The sequence below is a fragment of the Monomorium pharaonis genome, chromosome 1 (genome assembly GCF_013373865.1).
Source record: "Monomorium pharaonis isolate MP-MQ-018 chromosome 1, ASM1337386v2, whole genome shotgun sequence".
Taxonomy (NCBI): domain Eukaryota; kingdom Metazoa; phylum Arthropoda; class Insecta; order Hymenoptera; family Formicidae; genus Monomorium; species Monomorium pharaonis.
In genome coordinates, this window is record NC_050467.1 from 5,598,763 (window position 1) to 5,623,805 (window position 25,043).

The window sequence follows — 25,043 nt, forward strand, 5'->3', positions numbered from 1 at the left end:
GAAATCTATGAACCATCTGGTGAAAAATAAACGATCCAAATTTTTAATTAAGTTAACTAAGCAAATGTGAGAAGGCAATTCTGATAAAGACAAGCAGCCAAGTTTGGTTTTATATATTCTGGTGTAGGGGGGGGGGGGGGGTAAACCAAATAAATCTGATTGCATTCTGATGAAAGCAACTACACTTTATTGTAATTTAATGGTAATCTTAATTATAATAATCAAAAATTTTGTTAACTTTTACCAATTGTTTTATGTTCTTTCAGGTATGTAGTTAAAATCACCAGACATTTAGATATTATAATTAGATTAGCAATAATTAAACTTTAACCGTTGTTAGATCTAAATGTTCTGATTGGGTATCAGAATATTTTATTATATTATAATAACTAAGTTTTATTCAGTCCAACCAAATTTTATTAAGCCATACATGTTTTGTCAATTCAATTATGATTGTTTTTTCCGTGTGTCAATCGTCTTAAGGATGTATGTCACTCAGAATATTACCAAAAATTTAAAAATTCTATAACTTGTGTTATTATTATGTTTTTCTTATTGCTTTAAAAGTTATTTAATTTTTTGTTTGTTTTTAATTCCTATATAAAATCGTGTTTTATGTTACTTATTTGCAAATGTGAGATGAGGAAATGACATTACGAATTAAATGAATTTTTTATATATACTAATTAATATTTATACAAAAATTGGTTTTATTTTGAATCCATTTATTTGCTTAAAAGTTATTTATTTAACTGTTACAAAATTATTTTTGTATAAGCTAAATTGTTCGTTATTTTCTTTTTTGCAGTTAGTTTATTTGAAAATTTGAATATTTGTAAAATTTGTTATTGTTGATTTGAAAAAAAGAACAACTTTTAAAAGCGTTTATTTTTTAAATATCGATAATATTTAACTGGTTTTTTAGTCAAAATACATTTAAATTATTCTTAAAATCGGTTTGCAAAATGAAACGTAGCGGCCTAACAAGATCGCGCGAGATTACTCCACGTGAAATCTCAGTTAGGATCATTTTCATGAAGAGATTACGAATCTGACACCTGGACATCGTCGTTTGATATATCGGCACTGCTTGTGCGATGTCAAATGTCGCCAATACTCTCAATCAGTTAAACGCAACCCCGCGCGGAAATGTTCTCAATCGACGAGTCAATTGTCCTCTGCTTTCTCGTTCCTATTGTGCAGTCGACTTATGTAGCGTGGACGGATAAACGCGCGAATCTGTGTGCACGTGCACACGCCTGTATACGTGTCGCACGTGGCCGGACGCGCGTACCACCGGCTGGAATTATCGCGCCATTGTCCGCGTAGTTACGCGACATAATGGCGGATTTCTCGTTGCGATACGCTCGAACCGGCAAACCGTGCTGTTCGTTATTACGCGCGATTTTTACGCGTCGTTATCCTCCCTATTGACGCGCTCGCCGGATTAAAATAACTATGTCCACCGACCGGAATAAAATCACGGCCGGGCGAAACAAAGGGGTCATTACCTGGACTGTCCTGAGGTCGATTGCAACAATAATGATGGTAGATTAAATAGCTTTAATAGTTGAGCGTACACCATATTTTCAAATGACAGAAATATGACCAGTGTTTTAGCAGTGAATTTATTAAAAGAAATAAATAAACACTCGCCGTGTTTTTTTTAAAGCGATTATAAGCTGTATTGGAAAACAGTTTAAAGTTTTATTTATCTTACCGTTGTTCCTAGTATCTCTGGTATTAAGTTACTGAATTCGTTGCAAAAGGGAAATAACAAAAGATCTTATTTGCGCAGGGAAATATTACAATTAAAATACAAGTTACAACGCATATATCAAATCGATGAAATTAGTATCATAAGATGAATTCGGTATCAAACCGATGAGCATAAAAAGAGACATCTAATCCTATACAGATTACGGATTGTGTAAGGGTTAATACTATCTAGTGAGCGAAGACGTTGTCGATACCGCAGTCTGACCACACTCGTTCCTCGACCACTAGTGGATTCCAATGCCCGCTACTACTGCGGAGCGACCGCACCGAGTCTACGAGCACCGGTGCGCGACATAGATTTTGCCATAACCGAGATGGGAATAGATACGGCCAAAGTGTAATCGTATAAGCTTCTCCTAACCGTAGAAGTTAAGGAACTCTAAATTGATTACACGCTACAATGTTGGTAGAAATGTAATGAAAATCATAACTCGTCTTGCCCCGAGCACGAAGTAATTTACAGAGTGCTCGGCGTAAAATGAAAATCAATGGCAGGGCAATATTTCTGGAATTTAGAATTGATAGCCCAACAATTTTAGACATTTATGTGGTACATTTTGCATATTAGAGGAAGCTCGTTGACACCGATATATGAATTTATTTTTGGATTATACTTTTTAAACAGAAACTAAAATAAAGTTTTAAACATGTAATCTAGAAATGTATAATTTGAAGAAAAGAAAATGTTTTTTGTCACATGATCAGATTTCTCTTTACCTTAAATTTTATATAGAATTTTTTGTACGTTTCTGACTGTTAAACGCGAATCTGGACGTAAAATATCTTTGTCATATTAGGATTTTAAGAAATCTGCTATAGAAAGATGCAGAACATTATAATTTTGACATTTTTCGATAATTATAACTCTGAATTGGGATAGGCTATAAATTTACACAAGGCTGAAATGAGAGAGAAATAAATCTAAATTATTACTATATAAGATAAAAACTACATCAAATAAAAGTAGTTTTATTTAATGTAGTTTTTATCTTATATAGTAATAATTTAGATTTGATTTTTGATTATGCCTAATCCAGGGCATAATCCTTATTTGTGAGAAAAAAACCAAAGTTGAGATTTACTTTTATCTATGAAAATCTATAATTGAATCATAGATTTTTATAAAATTTTATTCATACTTAGGAATATTTTTGAAATTTTACTTTTAAATTTAAATTCTATCTTTTTTTTTGACAAAATCAATCTGTTTTTCTTTGATTTTAATAATTTAAAATCAATCAACAATTAATATAACATAAACATCTACAAGTTTTGATTTGAAAAACTAGTGACAATACGTTATTCTAAACAAGCGCTGTGTGTTTAATAAACTTTTTGAATTCTATATTTACAATAAGCCAGATTCATATTAGGAATCTTAACCTAATTAGCAGACAATGCTTATTAAATGTTTTTCAAATATTTATCTTTCATTAATTATACATTGTACAATTTATTTGCAAGAGTAGTATTTATTAAATGTTTATTGCACATTAATTATTTATTTAATAATAATAAAAATAAAATAATGATTCAGAGAAGATATTTATTTAATGTTAATGTTTATTTGACGTCTATTTAACATTAATTTAATATTTATATAATTTTAATTGTTTATTAATAATAATGATATGAAAAAACATATATTTAATATTAATTTAATATATATTTTATAATAATTACTTGCTTATTAAAAATAATGCTTTAAACAATACGTATTTAACATTTATTCAACATTGATGTAATATTTATTTTAACATTTATACAGTATTATATATTTATACAATATAATTTCATTTACATTAATTATTTATTTAAGCGTGATGATTGCAGCATAAAAGTTATGCGTTTACTTTCCTGTGTCAAAAAGCTCCTGGATTAAGACAATGGCAAACCGTCTGTATGTTTGCTATGCTTATGCATATGTTGCATGCATGGTGATTGTTTTGCCATTTTTGCGAAGATGCAGAAATAAATATTACATACATAAAATAAAGATCATTATGATTTTCAATTTTTCAGTTATTAAGAACCGATACAAAAAAGTCGTTAGAATATAAACTGATTATGTCCAACTTAATTTATTATCAAATTAGACTTTGAAAGGTCGTTTGCACTTACTGTTACGTACCTAACATTAATTTAGGTACGAAACAGCGGCAGCAAAACGACTGGGAATGTCATAGGCGCATACGTAGGGAAATCAATAGAACCAACAAAGCAGCGGGCTATCACCGATCGCAGTTTCATTCGGTGAATCCGCCAGTTGAAATTGCTACAAAGACGTCGTAATAGGTGCAGCTACGTCATTGAAATCCTGCGGGTGAGCAGGCGGGCGGGCGGGCGGGCTGGTGCCAATTCGGTTCGGTCTAGGTATTTAGTCATCATTGCGGTTCTGACCGCATTCGGATCGCGCGACCACTGTCGAACTGCAGAGATTCAACGATAAGCTGAGAGCGTCGGCTGTAGGAACATCGAAATCGCTCGTGCTGACGATCCACCGTAACTATCGGCCAGATGGATATGGCGATCGGTCGGCCATTCGGCCGGTCGACGACCCCGTTTACATCTGCGGCCGCGATATCGTTGCGGTTACGAGCTGGCGCGAGCGGCCGCGTTTCCTACGTCTAATAAATGATGTCAATCCTGGGGATAAAGCCGATACTACTCCCCCGGTGCGAGCGGCGCGCGCTCGATAAATCATATGGTCGGTCTCACCCCTTTCCCCCTCCTCCCCGTTCGCGATCGTATCAAGTATTTGCAATTTGCGATATCATAACCCTCTCCCCTCTTTCCCCCGACCGCTTAGTACGAAATTAATTCCCGGCCCACGACCACAAATGATGTAGCGACCTATTTGCCCGCGCTCGCGGAACGGATCGCGCGCGCTCGTTCGGTCTTTCGTTTGCGCATTTAGTTTGCCCGCCCGGTGGATGCTGGCTGGGAGCGCGTTAAAACCAGGTCCGGCGTTTTGCGCCCATTAACTTGGCGAGCTCGTTTAATTGACATTTCGAAAGTCGACCAGTTCCGATCGAGAGCCCGGGAGAGTGGACGATTGATAGTTAAGTGTTGGAAACGCCGACACAATCGCTAATCGAGAGTCTCGAGTTAAGAGAATTGAGGGCTCGAAAGTTTTGCGAGTCCGGGAGTTTGGAGCACACGCGCGGATATTTCCATCTGGAAAATTTTTCCCCTCCGAAAAGGTACACCAGACGTTGCGCGCGCGCGCAAGAGAGAGAAAGAGAGAGAGAGTTGGCATACAATCTCTCGTGCTTTTCTTTTATCGTAAACCGGCCATAACTACGACGTTTGCATCAGCGATTCTTCAGAAAATGCAATCGACGTTTCGAATGCGGAATCGACAGGAGTGGAGAGAGAAAAAAGCAGACATCGCTCGCTCGTTCGCTCGCGCGTTACGCCGTCAACTTTTTCGCCACATTTCCCGTCGATAAACGTTAAATGCAGCCGGCTTGACGCGCATTACGGAAGCGCACGTCAACCCGCCCGAACGTCAAATCGATTCTTTCGCTCTCGCATAATGCCGCGCTCGTGCGCGATCTGACAGTCAGTCTCCCTCTTTTTCCTTGTCTCTCCTGCTCCTCATATATATATATATATATATATATATATATATATATATATATATATATATACATACATATATGTATATACATATATTTTAACACGCATACGTCGCGTCGATGAACAGCTGGCAAAGATTCAAACGTGTTTATCCCAGGTTTTCACCACGAGCATTTTAACCGCGGCGAGATGACGGGAAAAATGGTACAGCGCCGAGTTTTGCGCGAAAACGGGGGAATGGTATGCGCGTGTACGTAATGTTTGTGTATGCCGTGTGTGCGCGCGTGGTTTGCACGCGATATTTCACGCGAAACACGAAAACGTGCCGCGGTTCGCCCCAGTTCGAAAGCAAAAGTCACGCGTTTCATCGGGCGCTGATGGCTCTTGGATACGCGGCACAATGGAACCGCTTTTTTTTCGATTCTTTTTTTTTTATTGCTATTTGCAGCATGTACAACCGAGTTTCAAACGCCACTAATACCGCGAGTTAATACAGAGGGCTAATACAGTTTCCTCTCCGCTTTATTTTGCGATTTTGAAATCCGAATTGTAACGTAATTTTGAAGTAACGACATTACGCAAATATGACCGTAAAGCTCAGCAGTTCCGGGAGTAATTAAATTTTAAGAACAAGCTGAGCAAGTTCACACGATGTAAAACATGAAGGCAAGATGATAGAACAGAGTCATGGAACACGCAACTGATGAAGTATTAATTTAGAGAGAGAAAGAAAGAGGGAAAAACAAAACGAGAGTTTGATATATACATATAATATTGTTACATACAATAATTGCAAAAATATATACAAAATTTGAACGAAAAAACTGTTTTGCTAAAGTATCTAAAAATTTAGATACACATATAAATTTGAATATAATTTCTGTTATCATCAAAGTAATTACATAGGATGCGTGGCTAGTTGCTAAAATGTCAAAATTTTTTGCAACATTGTTTATGCTTGAGTCCTACAGTTATTTTGATAGTCTTTGATAAACGAAGTTATTTTTTGATCTGTATCTACTTACATTTTTAGATACTTTAGCAAAATCGTTTTTTCCAGAATTAGTATTATTATGTAGTATATGAATACATTAATATACCCAATCAAATATTTATACATGTCTTATTCTCGTAAAATTACGTAGTTAACATATTAAAAAAAATATATTCACTTTTAATTATTATTTCAGCTCTGATAATATGATTATTTCTCTATAATTATTTTATTATTTATCAGTCTGCCATAAATTTTTTCTATATCGCAAAAATTACAAAGAAATTTTTTACAACATAATGACGATTCGATTTCCGGTCGTTTTACTAACTTCTGTCAAAATGTTAGGACTGGCCATATTTGATATGTTCCATTTGGGATGAGTGCTCTCGGTTTATTTTTGTCGGCCATCATGTCCCACCGAGTGACGACCATTCCTATCGTAACGCAAAACGATCTGCGTCGCCTTCGTCATCCTCGGACAACGGCGCGCTCTCAGCATCGTTCCCCCATTTTGATTTCCCTGGAGTCATCATCGTCTCTGTCCCCGATAGCGATCACGATTCCCACCATAATCCCAGATCGCGTTTTCTGAAAGGAAAAAACTGGTTCGTTGTTTTTTTTCTTGACAATAAATGAAGGCCACTTTTCCCTCCGACGTTTCTTTGAAGTGTTCCGCCACTTGCTAAACTCCTTTCTCCCTCCTTCTTTTCTTCCTCACTTCTGCCCGTTCGTCTATTTGTAAAAGCTTTAACTTTCGCGTTCTGAACTCCGAACGAATAACCCAATTTTCGATTTTCTAAAAACGCCCCTCTCGGCATGACTCGAGGAGAAAGTCTTTCGCTGTGTGGCACGACGGATGATCAAAGAAGAAGAATGTTTTTGGTATTCTTTATATCAGATTAAAGACGTTACACGGAAGTTGTATTTATTCTTCGTCGGTGATCAAAGGAATCCCTCGGCGAACTCGTGGAATTTTCATAACTCCATTTATACGAAAGGAAATCGCTAAGGTTCATGAACGTCGCATCTTTATTTTAAATGCATTCAGAAACGTTTTTATTTATTTCTATTTTCTTCAATAAGCAGTTCTTTTTCTCTTTTTTGATACACAAACGTAAAACACTGTTTATAATATCACACGCACGCACACATTTTGATATTTTTTTGTCACAAGATTTTATAGCTTTGTTTCCTCACTAACAATAATTATGGTGTATAATTTGAATTAGTAATCAGATGGCAAAAGCGGTGACATCGTTGCCATGGTGACTGAATGTCGGCTCGGATTCAACACCGTTTCTTACGATAAATTTCTCCTCGCGAGTATAAACGCGAGCACGTAGCTCGTATGGAGATATGAATTTTTCCACGGGTCACATATAGTTTGCGGGTAATTAATTAGTAAAATACCGTCGTGCACTATTCTTTTACGCACCGCTCGCGTATTCGTCTTCTCGCTCTTTCTCACATTCAGACTTCGCTCTCTTTCATCGCCTCTCTTGCTCTTATACATTGTGTTCTGCAAAGCGGAAACTCGCTTCTCGGTAACTCATTAATTTGATGTTGTTTAACAAAGAGAAGAGAGAAAGGAAGAAAGAAAGATCCGTTTCAGCATTCGTGTGCTTTTAGGTGAAATTTTGTGATATAAAATTTCTCTCTACCAATGTCAGCAAAGAATTCCTTTCCCCGAGAAAGTGACGGACAAATTATATTAGCCTTTCGTTAAAGATAGAGAAAAAAATTTAGAAAATACTTTTTATCGCATTTCTAACTGGAAATTATGAGTATATCGGTACGAATTTAATGTTGGTAGTAACACAATGTTTTTAAATTTACAGAGTAGTTGCATGTAAATCATCCTCACTATTTCTATTGTTTTCTCACTTGCGGTATAAATCTTCGCGCGACGTAAATACTGAAACTACCCTAGATATTATGGTTTTAATTCTTATTCATAAAGTTAAAAGTTATAGGCCGGTATTTACAGTCGAACCTTATAATTTAAGATCATCTCAACTACAGGCTTAAGATGTCATCAACTACTGACGTATTAGCATCTTAAGACATTATTTGAGACGATCTTGAAATAAGATTCGACTATGAATACCGGGCATAGTTAAGTATTGTTACTAATGATGTATATACGTAATAATTTATTATTACTGAATAATATCTCCAACAAGAGCGACATTGTTTTTGCAGAAAGAAAATGTCGGAAGAACTGCAAATGCTCTGTTATCAATGAATGTTGTCTGTAAACTTTCACAATGATGTCGGTTTAATTACATTTACATATAAATTACCTTATTGTACGAGAAAAGCACTTTTAGATGATAATAAACCATGTCTATTTACGTGACTTAGCGTTACTTTCCCTTCATAAAGACTACGAATAAAAAAGTATCGTTTTTAAATGCATATTATATTACAAAACTTGCGGGATATTTTGAGAAAGACAGCAAAACAGGTGATATGATATTTCAGGTGATTAATTTTTATCAAACTTAATTTTTTTAAATTTAAAGAAACTATGTCTTGACCATCGATAAATATGTTTTGTTTCTGTGTAAACTGAGAGGAAATAGATTTGTTAAATCTCTGTAGTGCCGACACATTTTTGCCTCGCGTGTTTTACTGCGCCATGTTTTCTCCGTGCGAAATTTGCAGTTTGGAAATGCAATTTGTCAAGTAACTCGCTTATTTCGTTTACCTTCTTAACTGGGTCTTAGCACAAGTGAGCGCGCAAGTTAAAAGAAACGTGAGAAACGTAATATAAACTCTCGCGGGATATGTAATCTTTTTAGATTAGTCGTCAAGAATCACGTTAAGTTTACAAGGTAAATTAAACTCGATTTCTTTTACCGTGCGACACGAAAGCTTGGCGCGTCTTGCAAGAATTTTGCGATTTTGCATGCAGATATGAGGGCTCTTCTTTTCAGTTGCACATTTACTCTGTTCCTTTTTTCCTTATCTTCAGAGTGGAAGTATGTGTCACAGGCTTTTTTCATTTTAAATACACAAAGGGCAAATAAATGCAAAGAAGAAAGCCGCGGTTCGCAGCTGCTATGAGTAGTAGATGGAATTATTTAGGGTTTTTCCTTTGCTTTTACATTTCCCTCTCATTGTTATCGTCTTTATTTATCTACCGTATTAAAAAAAGCAGATGGCAGTTAACAGAAGAAGGGAAGAAACGTATTTGTGGGATTACCATGTGCCCGGCTCTCTTACATTTTATATGCTCTTTCTATGCGCTACTCCGGCTGCTTATGAAGTAGGAGGATAATGCATGTCGTACATTCTGGTTGCCGTCCTCTTCTACCTTAATACAATAATTCTGACTCTCCTCCCCCCCGTTCGCGGTGCGTTCCCGGACCGACGTCGTAAATAGACCCGCCCAATTGTCTGATGCGGCTGCCGCCGCAATCTTGGCTGGAATTCGATTCGAACATCCATTCGGCATTCCCCAACGCGATAGAATTATGTTCCGTGTTCGTCGAACATCGTTGTCGCACATACAATTTCTGCACCTGCTGCTAACTTAGCCTCAATCATTCCGGAAATTTCTTTTCATCACGGCTCTTTTCATCTCGTTTCTTCGTCTATCACTATCTATTTGCCTCTCCAATTTCTCGGTCAATTTACGCGAATGAACGTCATCCGACTTTTTCTACGCGTTGAATTTTTCACTGTTTCCTGATTTTATCCCCGAAGAATATATGGATAACATTTTTAAACTAATGTTTAATTCATGCTTTTACGTACCTATCCATCTTAATCTTTAAGCGAGAAGGTACAGTGAAGCAAATTTTCAGATGGCAAGAAATTGCTAAATCACACGTGATTTTTATCGCAAATTTTCACGCAAATCTGCAAACATCGATAAGATAAAGTTACGTTATAATATACTCATTTCGGGAACTCATTTATGAAACGTAAACAGACACGCGAGAAGTCTTACTTTAAATTACATAATTGACACATCTCTCACGAATAAGCAATCTATCCCTACGGCAAACAGCCATCAGGCTAAATAATATTCATGAGTGACTATCCTACGGCGAATTAACCCGAGTAAGACGGTAAATATTGACCGCCATCGAAACTGCCGTGTTCTCCACTACGGCAGTGGAAACAGCCGGCACTAGTCAGACTCATCAAGCGCTCGGGCGCGGGCGCTCCTCTTCGGGGTGTGGGAGAGGGAGAAATCAATTTTCAATTCGCTCGCAACATTATTCGGCGCGATTCGACGTGAAATTCGAACGACGTCTGCAGCGAATCGTCGACGCGTGGCCGTGCCTATTCGGCCGTGATTTTCTGAAGGTATCCGACGAAATCCCTTTAAGCAAGGAACGTCGCGGCCGACGAGGGAGGGATAGTCGATACAGGGCGATCATCCGTCTTCCGGGGATTGCCTGGAACGAGTGCATTGTGAAATTCTCCTCTCCCGATCATCCTCCCTCTCGCCGTGGCATCAGCGGCACAGCGACGTGCTCTTTTGTCACCAATACTCTTTCCCGGCGTCGCTCCTTCCGCCTCGTTCTTCTACCCCCCCCCCCCCTCCCACCCCTGCTCGTTCCCTGCTTTGTTCCGCGCCCGCTGCGCGCGCTCTCGGATTCTTCCATATCGCGGCGGGTTCGCGAACGCGCGGAAGGAAATTAAATCGACGTTGATGGTGTTTTGCTATTTCGCGGCATTGTGAGCGCGCGAGCGTCGCGTTTCGTAAATACGCCTCTGAAACCCGCGGCTCTGTCCCCGGGCTTTTCACGAGCGCATCGCATGAGGCGTCTCTCCGTGATGATTACAGTGTTTCGCGCTTAGTAAAGCAAAATAATAAAACTGGTTCTTTTATAACGAAACCGAGGTATAAGAAGCATGTAAATTGAGCTCGATGGTGGTTTAATAAATATTATAATAATGATGGACAATGAAACGTCAAACACAAATGTTTCAATCTTATTATTAGATCGAGACATTTATTAATTCAAAACGTGCGGACAATTTGATGTTTAAATGCGACGACATTTCCTCTACTTCCTTTATATTTATACGGAACAGAGGGCTTCCTCTTGGCGAACGAATTCGATCGGACATTCGAGCGCCCTGTGAATTTAATCGTTTTGATTTCTAGAGATCTGTAAACCTCTTGAAAGTATTGAACGTACGGTTTACACCGCGTGTGGAATTTGTTTACTTGCGAGCATACGATTCGCCTGCAGGATGTCGAGCTGTGACTGCATAAATGGCGAATACAAGAGACTCCACCATTTCGGCGCGCACGGCGTCAATCGATCGTCCGCTCGGTTTTCGAGCATGCTTTTTCTGCGATCGGGGGAGGCCGTCGAGAGCTATTGGGGACTCTCTCGTTAGCCGAACCGATTCTCGATTTTCTGCTCGAATATCGGCCGGTGTGCGGCGCGTGGTATGCCTGCCCGTTGCGATTTAATGCGCGGCCTGGCAGCATATACAGGGTCCACCCAGGATGAGGCAGCCATTTGCGACTGTGTAATCGGATATTATATTCGTCGATCGGATTGATATCTCTGTCCTATTATACCGCGGCATGAATCCCATTTGGAAGAATAATGACGGAACGCGATGATATTTGAATAGAGGGATAACGGTGGCGATAGGTCGACCATCATTGCTACGAGAGGTTTTAGTTGGCAAAGGACGAGAAGGACAGTGGTACGAGATACAACGGGACCAGAGAAAACGGGGAAAAAAACGATTAAAATAAACGCGCGGCATCTCGCTATTTCGAACGAATCGAAAATGAACGCGAATGGATATGAAGATATCGCATCCGAAAATGTTCAGATCCGATTGAAGTCGTTTCGTCGAGATCAGCAAAGCTCACTTTGTAGCTGAACGCGACCAATGACGTCCGACATAGGTAAGCCGCAGGCAGATCGTAACGTTACAAAGCCATTCTCTTCCATGGGAAAGTTTTTTTGCTTTAATAAATGATAGCAATGTAAGCTTTCGTTGACATTGTTTAAATATTGTATAAATTGATTAATGAATGAGATCTAATGTTAGAGTATTAATCATATTTTTCTGCTGTTAATATTTATAGTCTGACTAAAAATTTATTTACAATAAAATTTTTTTATACTTTAATAATTTTTTAAGACTTTTTTTTCTTTATAGGTTCTAAAGTATTAGAATAACTTAACTAATTTACATATAATTAAAATAATTTATTTATTATTATAATTATATGTAAATTGTATGTTAATTTTATGTTATGTGTAGGATAAACAATTTTATTAAATATTATTTTTTATTTTTAAAATTTTAATAAAGAAACTGCTCTAATTTTAAATTAACTCTTGTGTGAAAATTTATACACACAATAGTGCTCTTAAGTTAATTAAAGAATTCTATTTTATATAAAAACGCATTATAATGCATGTATAATCCAACATAGAAATAATATAATTTTAATTATTAAAATTAGAAAAGCACAAATAAGATCTTTGTTCTATATACTTCTAAGAGTGATAAGAAGTATCTAAATGTGAAAGAAAGCTGAAAATCTTTCTTGCATACCATCTTGCAATTAATTACGTTCTCGTTATTTAGATTTTCACGGCAACGATTTTTAACAACGTGCCTCCAGGTAACGATAAAGTGCGACCGCGTTATCAAGCGACTTAAATAGTTTCTGCAATCCCCCCCGAGACCGCTTGGTACATATTTTATCGTGGATTTATCGAGGGATTTATTTAATGCTTCATCCCACGCGATGTAATCTGCATGAGAGAAGCCTGCGGCGCGGCGGTGGCGATGCTCGTCTCCGGCTTGCACATCCGCTGCAATTAAAAATCATTTTATCATCGTCGTCCGGGAGGGCTTCCACGGCTAATGCGAAGCGTAACGAGGTTGTCCCCGGGAAAATCACATTTCTTCCGAGTGAAAACACGCACGAGGACGGATTTCATGAACGACAGAAATCGGTAGGGCCGACCTCATTTTACTCTAACGTCGCTCGATACGCCATTTCGCGGTGTATTAATTCACGCTTTAATTTATCCGCCGAAGGATAAAATGGTGGTTAAAATTTGACGAATTATTATGCGGCAAAATGGATATAATGACATGTGAAAATATAGTGAGATTTATGTTCAAATTGTAAAATTTCTATATCAATGTGATCGCAATTATGGAATTTTAATACAAGGATGTTACTTAATTTTTGAAAGTTTTTCAACTTTCAAAAGAAATTAATGATTTAATTAAATTTTTGTTTACAAAATTTAATTTAAAACGTAGTAAAATATACTTGACCAAAAGTTTATATAAAATTCAAGAAAAAAATTTGATATTTGTATTTAATTTAATACATTTTTGCCATGTTAATATGCATATTAAAAATCGAGAATTGATATGGGAATTGTGAAGTGAAGGTGGCACAAAATCCTGCACAATATTTCTTTATTAAAAAAAAAAAATGAACAAGGAACATATACATATATATTTTCGAAATACATTTTCTAAATATCTTTCTGGAAAAGATGATTCGTAATATTCCGCGTATCATTTGTCGTAAATCTGACAGGAACTCACGGTCGGATACGCATATGCTCCTTAAAAATAATTTTATCATCGTCATCGCTGTGACAGCGCGCGATGCAGTTAGCAAGGGAAAATTCCCTTGTCGGCAATGTCGGCAAAAGAAGGAACGAGATTGGTATCGAAAGCGAGGGGCTGGAGGGGAAGGAGTGGAGATAGCTGCGAGGAATGGGTCAGCGAAGTAAGGTAACGGAAGACGGAATCTGAGGAGAAAAGGGAGGGAAACGTGCTGTCGCAGTGGCGACGCCGTCTGCAATTACAATGCTTTAATTTTATGCACGAAGTTAAGCTCCTTTTAAGAGTTCCGAGAGTGGTTAAGTCCCCCTTACGACTCCACCCTCTCTCCGCGCAACATTCGTTTCGCCAACGTCGTCCGTATTCATGGGAGACCTTCTTTTAGACCGGTGGTGCCGGCGCTGCTTCCGGGCAGGACCCAGCGATTATTTTAATTTGTTTAGGAGCCATCTGCCACTTTCATTCCATTTTCTATCTGTCTTTTTATTTTATCTAAGTTCTTTTTTTTTCCATTCTGCGCTCAGCGTCAATTCCTCTTATTACTCGTCTTTATTTACGGATTCAAGTTCCGCTATCTAATCCTGCCGAGTTACAGCAGAAACTAATTGCATCAATGCATTAATTTATCATTCTTTATGCGGTGTTTGCATAAAGAATGATAAAATAAAAATTAATATTATAATATTATATTGCATCAAATTAAATTTTATTTTATTAAATATCAAATTCAAACATTGTTTTTAACAATTATTTTAAAATTATTCGATAATAAAAAAAAATTTAGCAGTTTTTCTAGTTATTGTATTTATAACAATATCCGCTTTAGAATGCTTGTATCACTATTTGCAATTATCTAGTATAAAATTGTGTACACATATATATTTAACACATGTAAATTTTTGACATTTTAAATTAATTTTTAAAAATAATTAATCTTTCTTTATACATGCATAATAAAAGCATATATGGAGAAAAATTTCCATCGAACTGCGACAGACGTTCTTGTATTCAGACTGAATTAATAATACAATTCCGATAATCTGGACATAAAATATGTGAAAAATTTTCCGTCAAAGCGCATGATGCAATTTATGTGATCGTGACGTGTTTTATTGCTCGCAGTTGCTATTTTCGACAGCACTAATGAATGGTTGACAGTATTAATTAAAATTTCACCAAATGATTATCATTTAAAAAATACCTGACGTGTTCTGAAAACGTGACAAAATTCCGAGAATTACAATCATAATTATTTACATGTTAATTTTTGTTAATCAGCAAAATTTCCGTGACATATTAATTTACACATACATTATTTGCTTAAAAAGTACATTCTCCACTTAATTTATAACAAAATTTACGATTTATAATTGTACATTTACAGCACACATACACATTTTATGTATAATGTTTTGCGCAGATTATAATGTTTTTCTTTAACTTGTTTTCGCGTGATTGTTCACGAAATAAATTTTATTTTTACAAAATGTCATGTTGTACGTTGTTTTTTTATAATTTTATCTTTTTAAATGTATATAGTTCGAAATTTATCTCTGCGTTTGTGTATTGTGATATAAATGTATATTTATGTACGCTTTATGAGTTGGAAAAACTTTAATGAATTGAAATGTATAAATGAATTGTTATTATCCAATAAAATATGGGTTTGTAAAATTATGAAGTGATATTCAATAAAATAAAATTTAATTAATGTAAACAGTTAAAATTAAATTTTATTTAATTACAGGAAATAAAATTATTAACTTTTAAACAATACATATTGCGAAATATTTGACTCTCTCGCACCTAAATTTGTAATATTTATTTCTACGTGAAATAAATCCGCTCAAATCTGAAAAATTTGTAATTTTTTTCACTGAGCACATATGAGTGTATATATAAAATGTAATAATTGTTAAAAAATACAAACTCTCTGCAAAAGTAATGTTATATGTAAAAAGTGCTACGCGCGTTTTTTGTCTAATCGAAGCGAAATGATTCGATACAGCTGTACGCAGTGCCGTGCTTTTTCAACGTCGTTCCGCTGGCAGCATTCGCCTTCACGCTTAATTATCCACGCGACACAACGTGGCCGACTTTCGCAAATAAAATTTCCCGCCGAGGGATTTACTCGCTCGGCCTCGGAGAGCAGCCGTCCGTTGCAATTAGACCTTTTTACCGTCAACGTGTGTTCGCGGGCCCTTTAAATTTCACGTAGTCCATGTAAATCACGGATGTAAAGCAGGCGGGTTAACGCCGGGAGTCGTGCCGGTCGTGTCGCGCCGGTAAATTTGCGGGTTGAGTCCCGCTCGACGAGTCATCGTGCTCATTAAAAACCGATCCAATTTGTCTTGGCAACCGCGGAGGATCCCGAGGTGGGAGCAACGCCGGAAACTTTGACGTCGTTCTCGACGCTCCGGGCGCGATCGACGACGCGAGTCTGGAGATCTTATTATGCCAACTTCGCCCGTCGCTCGATTAGACTTACGAACTTACGTTCGAGCATACCCTCGATAATAATTGAGGACACGTACAGGAAGCAAGCTGCACCTGCGTCACGAGTTGATCCCCGCGAGTAATGGAAACAGACAACAATCCCTCGGTCATGGTGAATAAGATATTTTGTATGACGTATGCGTAATGAGCGGAAACACGCATACGTTTGGAGACGCGATATGACATCCTTATACGTTCGAAAGTGCTGAGAATCGACAACCTCTCCGCCTAAAGCATTCCGGGAATTTATACGACACTTGTGTACGGCAAAAGAGATAGAGCGCCGCGGATTTACCGACGTAAATAAATTGAAGAGAGATAAATCAGATTATATACCACGGTCTGTATTCGCGGATTAGCCGTCGGGTCATAACGAACAATATAACCGCGCGCGACCGTCCCTTCTTTCAGCGAGAATCTAATACTCCGTTCCCCTTCCCCCCGTAAAGCTCTGACCTGGGAAGTAAGGGGTTATCTGACTCTCTCGGTCGAGTGCACTTCTCTCGGTCTGTATTGGATCTTCTTGAGCTGCCCGGGCGACTTGCAGGGGGATAGGCGAGAGAGAAAGAGAGAGAGAGTTTCACCTCTCCTCGGGCTCCTCGACTATGACGAATTGTGAAAGTTTGGTGAAAAATTGGCCGAAGCCAGATAAGAACGGCTGGGGGGGGGGGGGGGGGTTGTATTGTGCATCGCACTTTGGTCGTCGGCCATTCGTTCCTCCGCTTACTTTTATCCTGCTGGCTGACTTAACTAACCCGCATTATTTAGCTCGCCTCAGCCTCTACGCTCCTCCCCTCCTCTCCCCTCTCTTCCTCGGCTTGTCTTTTTTTCCGAGTGTCGCGCAAGGAAAGATTTTAAAATAACTCCTGCGTGCCCCGGGAGGAAAGTTTCCGTCGAGCTGACAAATGCGAGTATCGTGCGGTGGACGGCGGCGGCGGCGGCGGCGTCGCGAGAGCTACGCGACTTGGCGCCGCGATTTGCGACACGCGAAACTGTGTGTGGTATTTAACTCCGCGGGCGGACATATTTCGCGGCGGTAATCCCGTGATTTGTATGCACGGCCCGAGGACACTCCGCGAAGCCCCCGGGCACAGACGAGGTATATCAGTCGCAAACAGACTTCCCACCGTGAATGCAACGTGCAATGCACTCGCGATAAGAACTCACTTTGGAATCTTTTGCGTTATATTAAATCAGCGACATAAATCTTTTCTGCACCGTGCCGCTCTTCTCGCGGAGTTGATACGCTTTGCAACACGAGATGTACAGGTTAATTAATTTTTTATTTTATTTTGATGTCTCTTTTCACAAGCCACGCTCTTGGTTTTAAAGTCACATATTTACATTTTGAGATCAATGTGTAAGTAATTTTGGTAGAGAAGATGACTTGGTTGAATACATATTGGTATGTTTCTTCGTCTGCCTTATCAATATTTTACATTTTCACTTTATATAAGTAAAATTTATTGATAAAAATATGAAGTAAATGAGAAATAAGTAATACAAACAAAAATTTAATATGCTACATTCTAAGTAATAAAAAATAATATAAGTATATTAGCAGGAAAACTGTTCCCTAATAATAATTTTGCATTCCCGCATAATAGGTTAAATAAGAATTAGTTACTTCTTAATTAAATTATTTTGCTGTTATATTCGCGTGATTGGTGTTTCAGTTACGACGCGAGAAGTCGACAGTTTGGAAAAGCGAAATTGTGGAGTGCAGCGCATTTTTGGGGCCATCGGGCGTCTTTTCGTGCGAGCCCGCCGGCGCAGCTGACACTTCAGGACCTTCGACAAAGTGACGAGGGTGTTTACAGGTGCAGGGTCGATTTTCGAAACTCGCCGACGAGAAACTTGAAAGTTAATCTCACCGTTATCGGTAAGTATCTTGATCTTGTCTTTAATTGACGTGTCAAACTCCGTTAGAATAACGTACATGCGAAACGTTTATATCAAAAGCTATAAATAATCTGATGGTACCGACTTATATGCTTTTTTTTTTACATTTGTTATTAATTTTTGTATTATTAGATTTGAGAAATATTTTACTTATTCTAAGATTTTTGGTACAAAGTTGGATATCTTTTAAATAGTAATATTATGTATTATTATATTGTAATACGCACGTTGAAAAATTATGTGTGTTACAATTTACAATTAGGTAGAATAAATCGTTCATGAATGTATTTACATACGAACGAAAAGTATGCATAGCAATTTTCCTATGACGATTCACATCTCGAAAAATCTACGTTTAGCATGAAAGGACTTGGACTCTTGATGTGGAATTAAATCGAATCTCGTTAAACTTTCGCGAAGTAACTCGAGTACGCCTTTTTGTACGATAATTTTTGCATGTATTTCCTATTAATTTTATGAAACAGTTTATTTGAAAATTTTTATTAATAGATTGCTTTAATAATTATTTACTCAATTATTAAAATTATTTATTTCAATGAATTATATGTATATTTAATTAATCATTTATTAAAATGTGTTTTAATAAATGACATTATATTAGAGACATTTGTTATCGAGATATAAAAGAAATATTGATATTGACGATATACGCTGATGCAATTGTCGATATCTAGAATAGGATCACGTGACAGTCGCAGTTAACAATTTGTCGAACAATCAGTCACGATAATATCACGATTATTCGATAGATGAAAGCTATGGACAGGCAACTTCCTTGTTGCGATATGAACCGCAAGACATCGACTCGGTAGGTTTTATTTTGTGTCGTAACTTTGTCTTTACGTGGAAAACTAGTTCCTGGTAAAGAAGTCTTCATTTTCTACATCAATCATTTTCCAAATATACTTCTCAAACTGGTTCACATGACGGAAATGTAATTGTCAATATCTAAGGATACAAAAAGAAACGCTCTCCCTCTCTCACTCTTTGTGTGTGTGTGTGTGTGTCGATCGTAGTTTACAACTGTTTGTAATGGGAGCAGTCAGCTACGATAGTATCGTGACTATCGGACGGTCGAAAGCTACCGAATAGACACTCCTTTCTAATAATATAAATCTCGAGATCTGAACTCAGCCGTCTTCCGTTTCTCAAGAGCGGAAACTAGAACTTTTCCGCGCGGAACTAGTTCGAGGCTCGTTAAACTTTCACAAATTGTACTCGACGAAAGAAACTCAGCGGAACTGACCGCCGATATGTCGGTGGCGATCGTCGCTCGCAAGCCGGTTTCAAGAATGGTCGTTAATCCGAGATCGAAGGACCACTCGTACAATCAGCGGATCATTGAAAGCGATCCTCTGCAAACGATCGCGTTGAGAGAGCCGCCGGCTCGTATGTTGTTTGATTCGCTCTTTCGTTGACGTGATCGTTAAATCGTCGAGTCGGATCTCCTTTGAGAACAAAACTCCGGAATTATTTGCAAGTCGTCGATAATTGCAGTCGAGAGTTTTTCATTTAATGACATGATTTAACGACATGATTTTACATATCATGATGAACTAATCTCGGGTCATTTCACATTTGCATTGACAGTTTTATCTGAATTGACAAATTCGAATTGTAAATACAACAAGATAAAATACTGTAATATGATTGCAGCTATACCACGTTTAGCGAATTTATTTGAATAGAAATTTATTTTGAAGATGATTTATTTATTCGAGGAAACAAAGGATACTTTTTATTAATCGGTGAATCAATCAGTTCTTTGTGTCGGATAATTCGGTATCTCTCGATTTTCGAATACATATGTATATATAAATATATTTTAATTTAAATAATGATGCAGTATCAAATTTACGAATAAATTTCCATTCGATGTAAAATATTATCTCTCTTTCTCTCTTTGCGCGTGGAAAAAGATAAAGCCTTGTTCTTTTATTTCTCCTATTTTCTGCGTGAATAATATTTTTATTTAAATAATGGTAAATTGTATTGCATAATGCATCAGCTTTGTTATAAAATGGAAATATAAGCAAAATTTGCTATTAACAAAAAATATTGAAATATTTATTTTTTCAATATTAAAACATATAAACAGAAAGATCAGTATAATTAAAAAAATGTTTATGATATTATGATGTATCTAGGCAGCGCTTTTAATTTCTTTTATACAAGTTTATATAGAAATGCATACATGATAATAATTTTATTTTTTATGTATTATATTTATTATTTCAACAAATGCGATGTAGATTTTAAATTATAATAAGCTTTCATGTACAGTCAAAATAACAGCGTGTTTTAATATTATTTTATCTCATGTAAAATAATCACCATCGCATTTATAACGCCACCAACTTGACGGCGCGGAATGAATATTACAATGCGGTAATTAATACTCGATGCCAAATCGATGCGCGTCAACCCGTACAGAAAGTTCAATTTCCACTTTTAGAAAGTTACAACAGCGTTTCACGTTTCCATAATGGCAAATAACATTATCCGATGTACAAGCAAAATCAAATGTAATTACCGAGCATATGATTATATGTATATAATTACTGAAAGTATTGAAAATGTTTAAATAGAAATCCGAAAATAAATGTGATATCAATGTTAAAATAATTATGCAAGAATTAACATATGTTAAACGATAATATAATAAATGTGGTCGGTTTTTGTTCTCGACACAAAAATCTATCTTTAGATCAAACGAATCAGACAAACATTTTGAATAAAACTATTTTAATCCTGAAGGATTAATTATTCCAATGTTCAATTTCCATGATAGTTTCTCGAGATTTAAAAAATGATTAAATTATGTTACATTTTATGTTTTACCAAATGAAATACAGACATTGTTCTAAAAAATTAAAAGTATGTTTACCAAGTTTTAGATATTTTTGTGAATCACTTTAATAGATGAAAAAGTGATTCGACACAAAATATCAATATAATTAGGCTAGTAACATACCTTTTTTTTATATTGTAATATCGCAAGAGTTAATTATTGTAATTAAAATGAGTGTCTTAAGTCTCTTTGACAAAAAATGTAATTTTTGTGATTCTGGAGTTATAAGTTTGTATATAAGCGCATTCTTTGGTTTGATAAGTTTCTTATCCACCATAATGACAATGCATTTTCTTCTTCCGGAAGTCCGCTACTCTTAATAAGTGATTTACAGCTTTATCCTAGTTTCGTAATAGCTTCGATCATCGACGGCACGTATTTGCCATACCGGTTTTGCCGTGCAGCCAAACCGGAAGTTCGAGAGGCATCTTCTGGAAAGCACCGAAAGTCCAAGATGGGCTTGTCGCTCTTGTCTCTTAATAGAGTCAGAGCAATATCTTCGTCGGGCCTTAGGGAGGAGCTCTCTATGGTGCACCGTAGCGAGAAGCTTTCACGAAGCAACCTAACCCAATTTGACCATCGATCGGCCGTTAAGTTAATTTAAAACGCGGGTTGCCGATTTCGTGTTCTGTTGAGATGAGAACTGACGAGGTTTTAGATGAGGTTCTTCTGAAATTCATAAAGAAACCCATATATACATATATATGGATATAAAATGAAATTACGTGGCACTGTAATATAATCGCGCTGATGGGCTACATTAAGTGACTATAGCTCAAGTTTAAATTATTAAATTAAATTTATTTATAAAAAATAATAACAGAAGCGCATTAATAATTCTATACACGATGTAACGTATTCTAAAAAAGCGAAACCTCTTGGAAAGTTAGGTAATACGGTTTTTCAAACTCCGTCATCTCTCTCTTTTTCCACTTTTACTTGAAATAACTTTTTTCATTGTTTGAATTGATTAGAACGGGGGGAACGCTGTTAATCGAATTAATCGTCAATTGGTCATCATACATTACTAAAAAGAACTTTCGCAAAACAATCTCGATATATCATTCTCTTTTCTAGTTTATTTCACCTCATCCATCATAATTTTTTTCCTCTTTATCTGGACATTAGAGGTGTAAACTCGTAAACTTCAATTTTCAGTCGAAGAAAATTAATCGATCAGTTGGAGGTATTACGCGTTGCAGGATTGGCCTAGTTCGTTGAATAAACGCGCAAACTAAAGTGCAAAGATCGTGTCAAAATCGGGCGCTCGATTCAAAGTTGGCCGATCGGCGCTGTTTTCTTTTAATCAGGGCTCGGCCAAGCGTCGCGGAATGAGTCGGGTCGTCGCGCGTCGCTAACTTAAACAATTTACCTTCGTTGTTAGTGCCCGGGCCAGAGTATCCCGTGCTCATCCGTGAGGCGGGGAGGGCGGCAGACGGAAGGAGCGTAATCGAATAGGGATACATCTCGCAGGCGAAAGGCCATCGAAACACCGCGATAGCGGCGGAGCTTCGTTTTACGCTTCGACGCGCCCGGGCGCAGCGCCCGTCGGAGCTCGAGTTAATTCAGAGTCGTACGGTACCCCGATATAGAGAGAGGGTGAGAGAGGGAGGGGGAGATAGGGGCAAGCGAGTAGTGTATGTGTTAATGTGTACGTGGAAGGAAGGAACACAGCAGGATTCGTTGCAGGACGGTTGTGTATTCGCTCTCGGAACGAGAGTTGAAACAATCCCATGACTAAACTCACTGACGCGATATCCGACGCTTATGTTTCTACTCTCTCTCTCTCTCTCTCTCTTCCTCTTTATTTTCTTCACATTTTACCCTCTTTTCCCTACTGATTACAATTACCTTTCGAACTACGTTTATTCACGCGTTTTCTCGCGTCTTGAGCTCTCTCCCTTTTGAATCCCTTTAATTAAGTTTGCTATATCGTTCCCCGGTATCCAGCGCTTTTAAGTTGCTTATTAAAAAAGTTATTCTCATAAGCCAAAAATAAACCACCCCGCTCGCATCGGCGATGCTTCTCGATGCTACCGTGCATCGCGCGCTCGTACCATCGCGCGCCTTCCTCCGTCGGCGTCGTCGTGTCGTTGCAATTTTCCTGCCTGGAGACTTCGAGTCGTTAACTCATTGGATAAAGGAGACGCACGCCCGAAGGAGCCCAAGACGTCGTCGTTGAAACTTGGGAACAAAAGCTGCTCGGGTGTTGAGTCGACTCATGCTAATCCGATTAGGATTTACTTTAGATTTTGACGAGCGCTAGATCCCCTCCATCTCCTTCTATGCGCGCCTCGGGGACGCCTAATCGCCGCTTACGGCCAAATTAGTTTCGTACCATCTCTCGTCTGTGTCTCACCTATCTTGCCCACTTATTTAACGTACCGCCATGTTGGTCTTTATCCACTTAATTGATCGTTCCAGTAGTTATCTTTCCACCTACGGCGTGCGTGCATGCGCGCGCGCGCGCGCACCTGCATATGTGGGTGACCAATTAATCAATTATCTATGTTGAAATTCAATCGAGGCTACGGTTAAAAGAATTAACGCGGGTCTCGGATATAAACGGTACGGAAACTCGATAAATTGAAAAAATTAGATTACAATACATTTTTCTCGAATGAATTAACCTGCATAATGATTTAATTTTTTAAATATTAATAAATTATTAATAAATTTTAAGCTTGTGAAAATTCTACTTGTCTTAAATTCTACGAGGTACGTGTTGAGTTAAATAAGAAACGACAGAATCAATAATGACGTTAATTCCGCGCATTTTGTGATGTTTTGCATTCTCGAGCGAATTTCTTTCTTCTCTTGTCTACGAGCTTTCCGTAGGGTACAGATCTTGTAATCCCGGACGTGTTGCATTGGAATTGCGTCCTGGAATTACGTCTCGTCAGGCCAAGTGGTACTGCGTGATTCCCTGAAATCGATACTTCACGCTGGATATCCTTGTTTAAGCGTCTTTATCGGTGATTACTCGTCAGGAAGAAAGAGCGGCACGATACACTCGAAAGATGATCAAAAATTTGCCGATATTGCCGAAGGGCATACAAAAACAGGCTTTGTCATCCTTGATCTATTTCCTCTTTTTTTTTTGCGAATGACGTGCATCTCATTATCGAAAAAGGTCGATGATCAAGTCTGTTTAAAAAAACATGAACGTAAACTGAAAAGTGCCTTCTATTTGGTATGGCAGTTTTTGTAATGCAAAAACTGATATAATAAGTAGTAATAAGAGAATTCAAATGCAATTTCGTAGTAAAGAAATTAATTGTTAAATAAAAATTGATGAACTAAGCAACAAAATATATTTATATATATTAAATAACAAAGGTTATGAAAAGATTATAATTGAACATTTTAAAAATAAAAGCAACTTAAGAACTAAGAAATTAAAATGAATAATTTAAGAAATAGACAATAAAATAAAATTATGTGAAAAGAACAGATTTGACGATTTTATATCATTGTAAAATATGAAAAATAAGATATATACAAAATCATTTTACGAAATAAATATGTAAAATAATTTAGTATTATTATTAATATACTTACTGTTATTTACTATGCAATTGTAACAGAAAATCATTCAAATTTTAATCCCACTATAAAGAAAACTATAAATGTATGACAATGAACGTAGCTTTAATGGTTTTTGGTTCTTTAATTGTCTAAATAGATCACGTTTGTTTTTAGTATTTATATAATACAATATTTAGTTTCCAAAAGATAAGGGATTTTTAAGAGCTCTATGCTAATATTAGCAATCTTTTCTCTACAGAAACTACGAAAATGAAAAAAGGTCACCACTTTATCTTC

At 37.2% G+C, this 25,043-nt stretch overlaps 1 protein-coding gene across 3 annotated transcripts in view; it reads left to right on the forward strand.

The window, feature by feature from the left end:
• Positions 1-25,043, forward strand: part of LOC105833892 (nephrin) — a 259,982-nt gene that overhangs the window by 52,759 nt on the left and 182,180 nt on the right. For all 3 annotated transcript variants that reach the window (XM_036292415.1, XM_036292410.1, XM_036292416.1), the window contains exon 4: positions 18,121-18,326. In XM_036292415.1, coding sequence (XP_036148308.1) covers positions 18,121-18,326 — 206 coding nt within the window. The remainder of the gene's footprint in view (positions 1-18,120; positions 18,327-25,043) is intronic.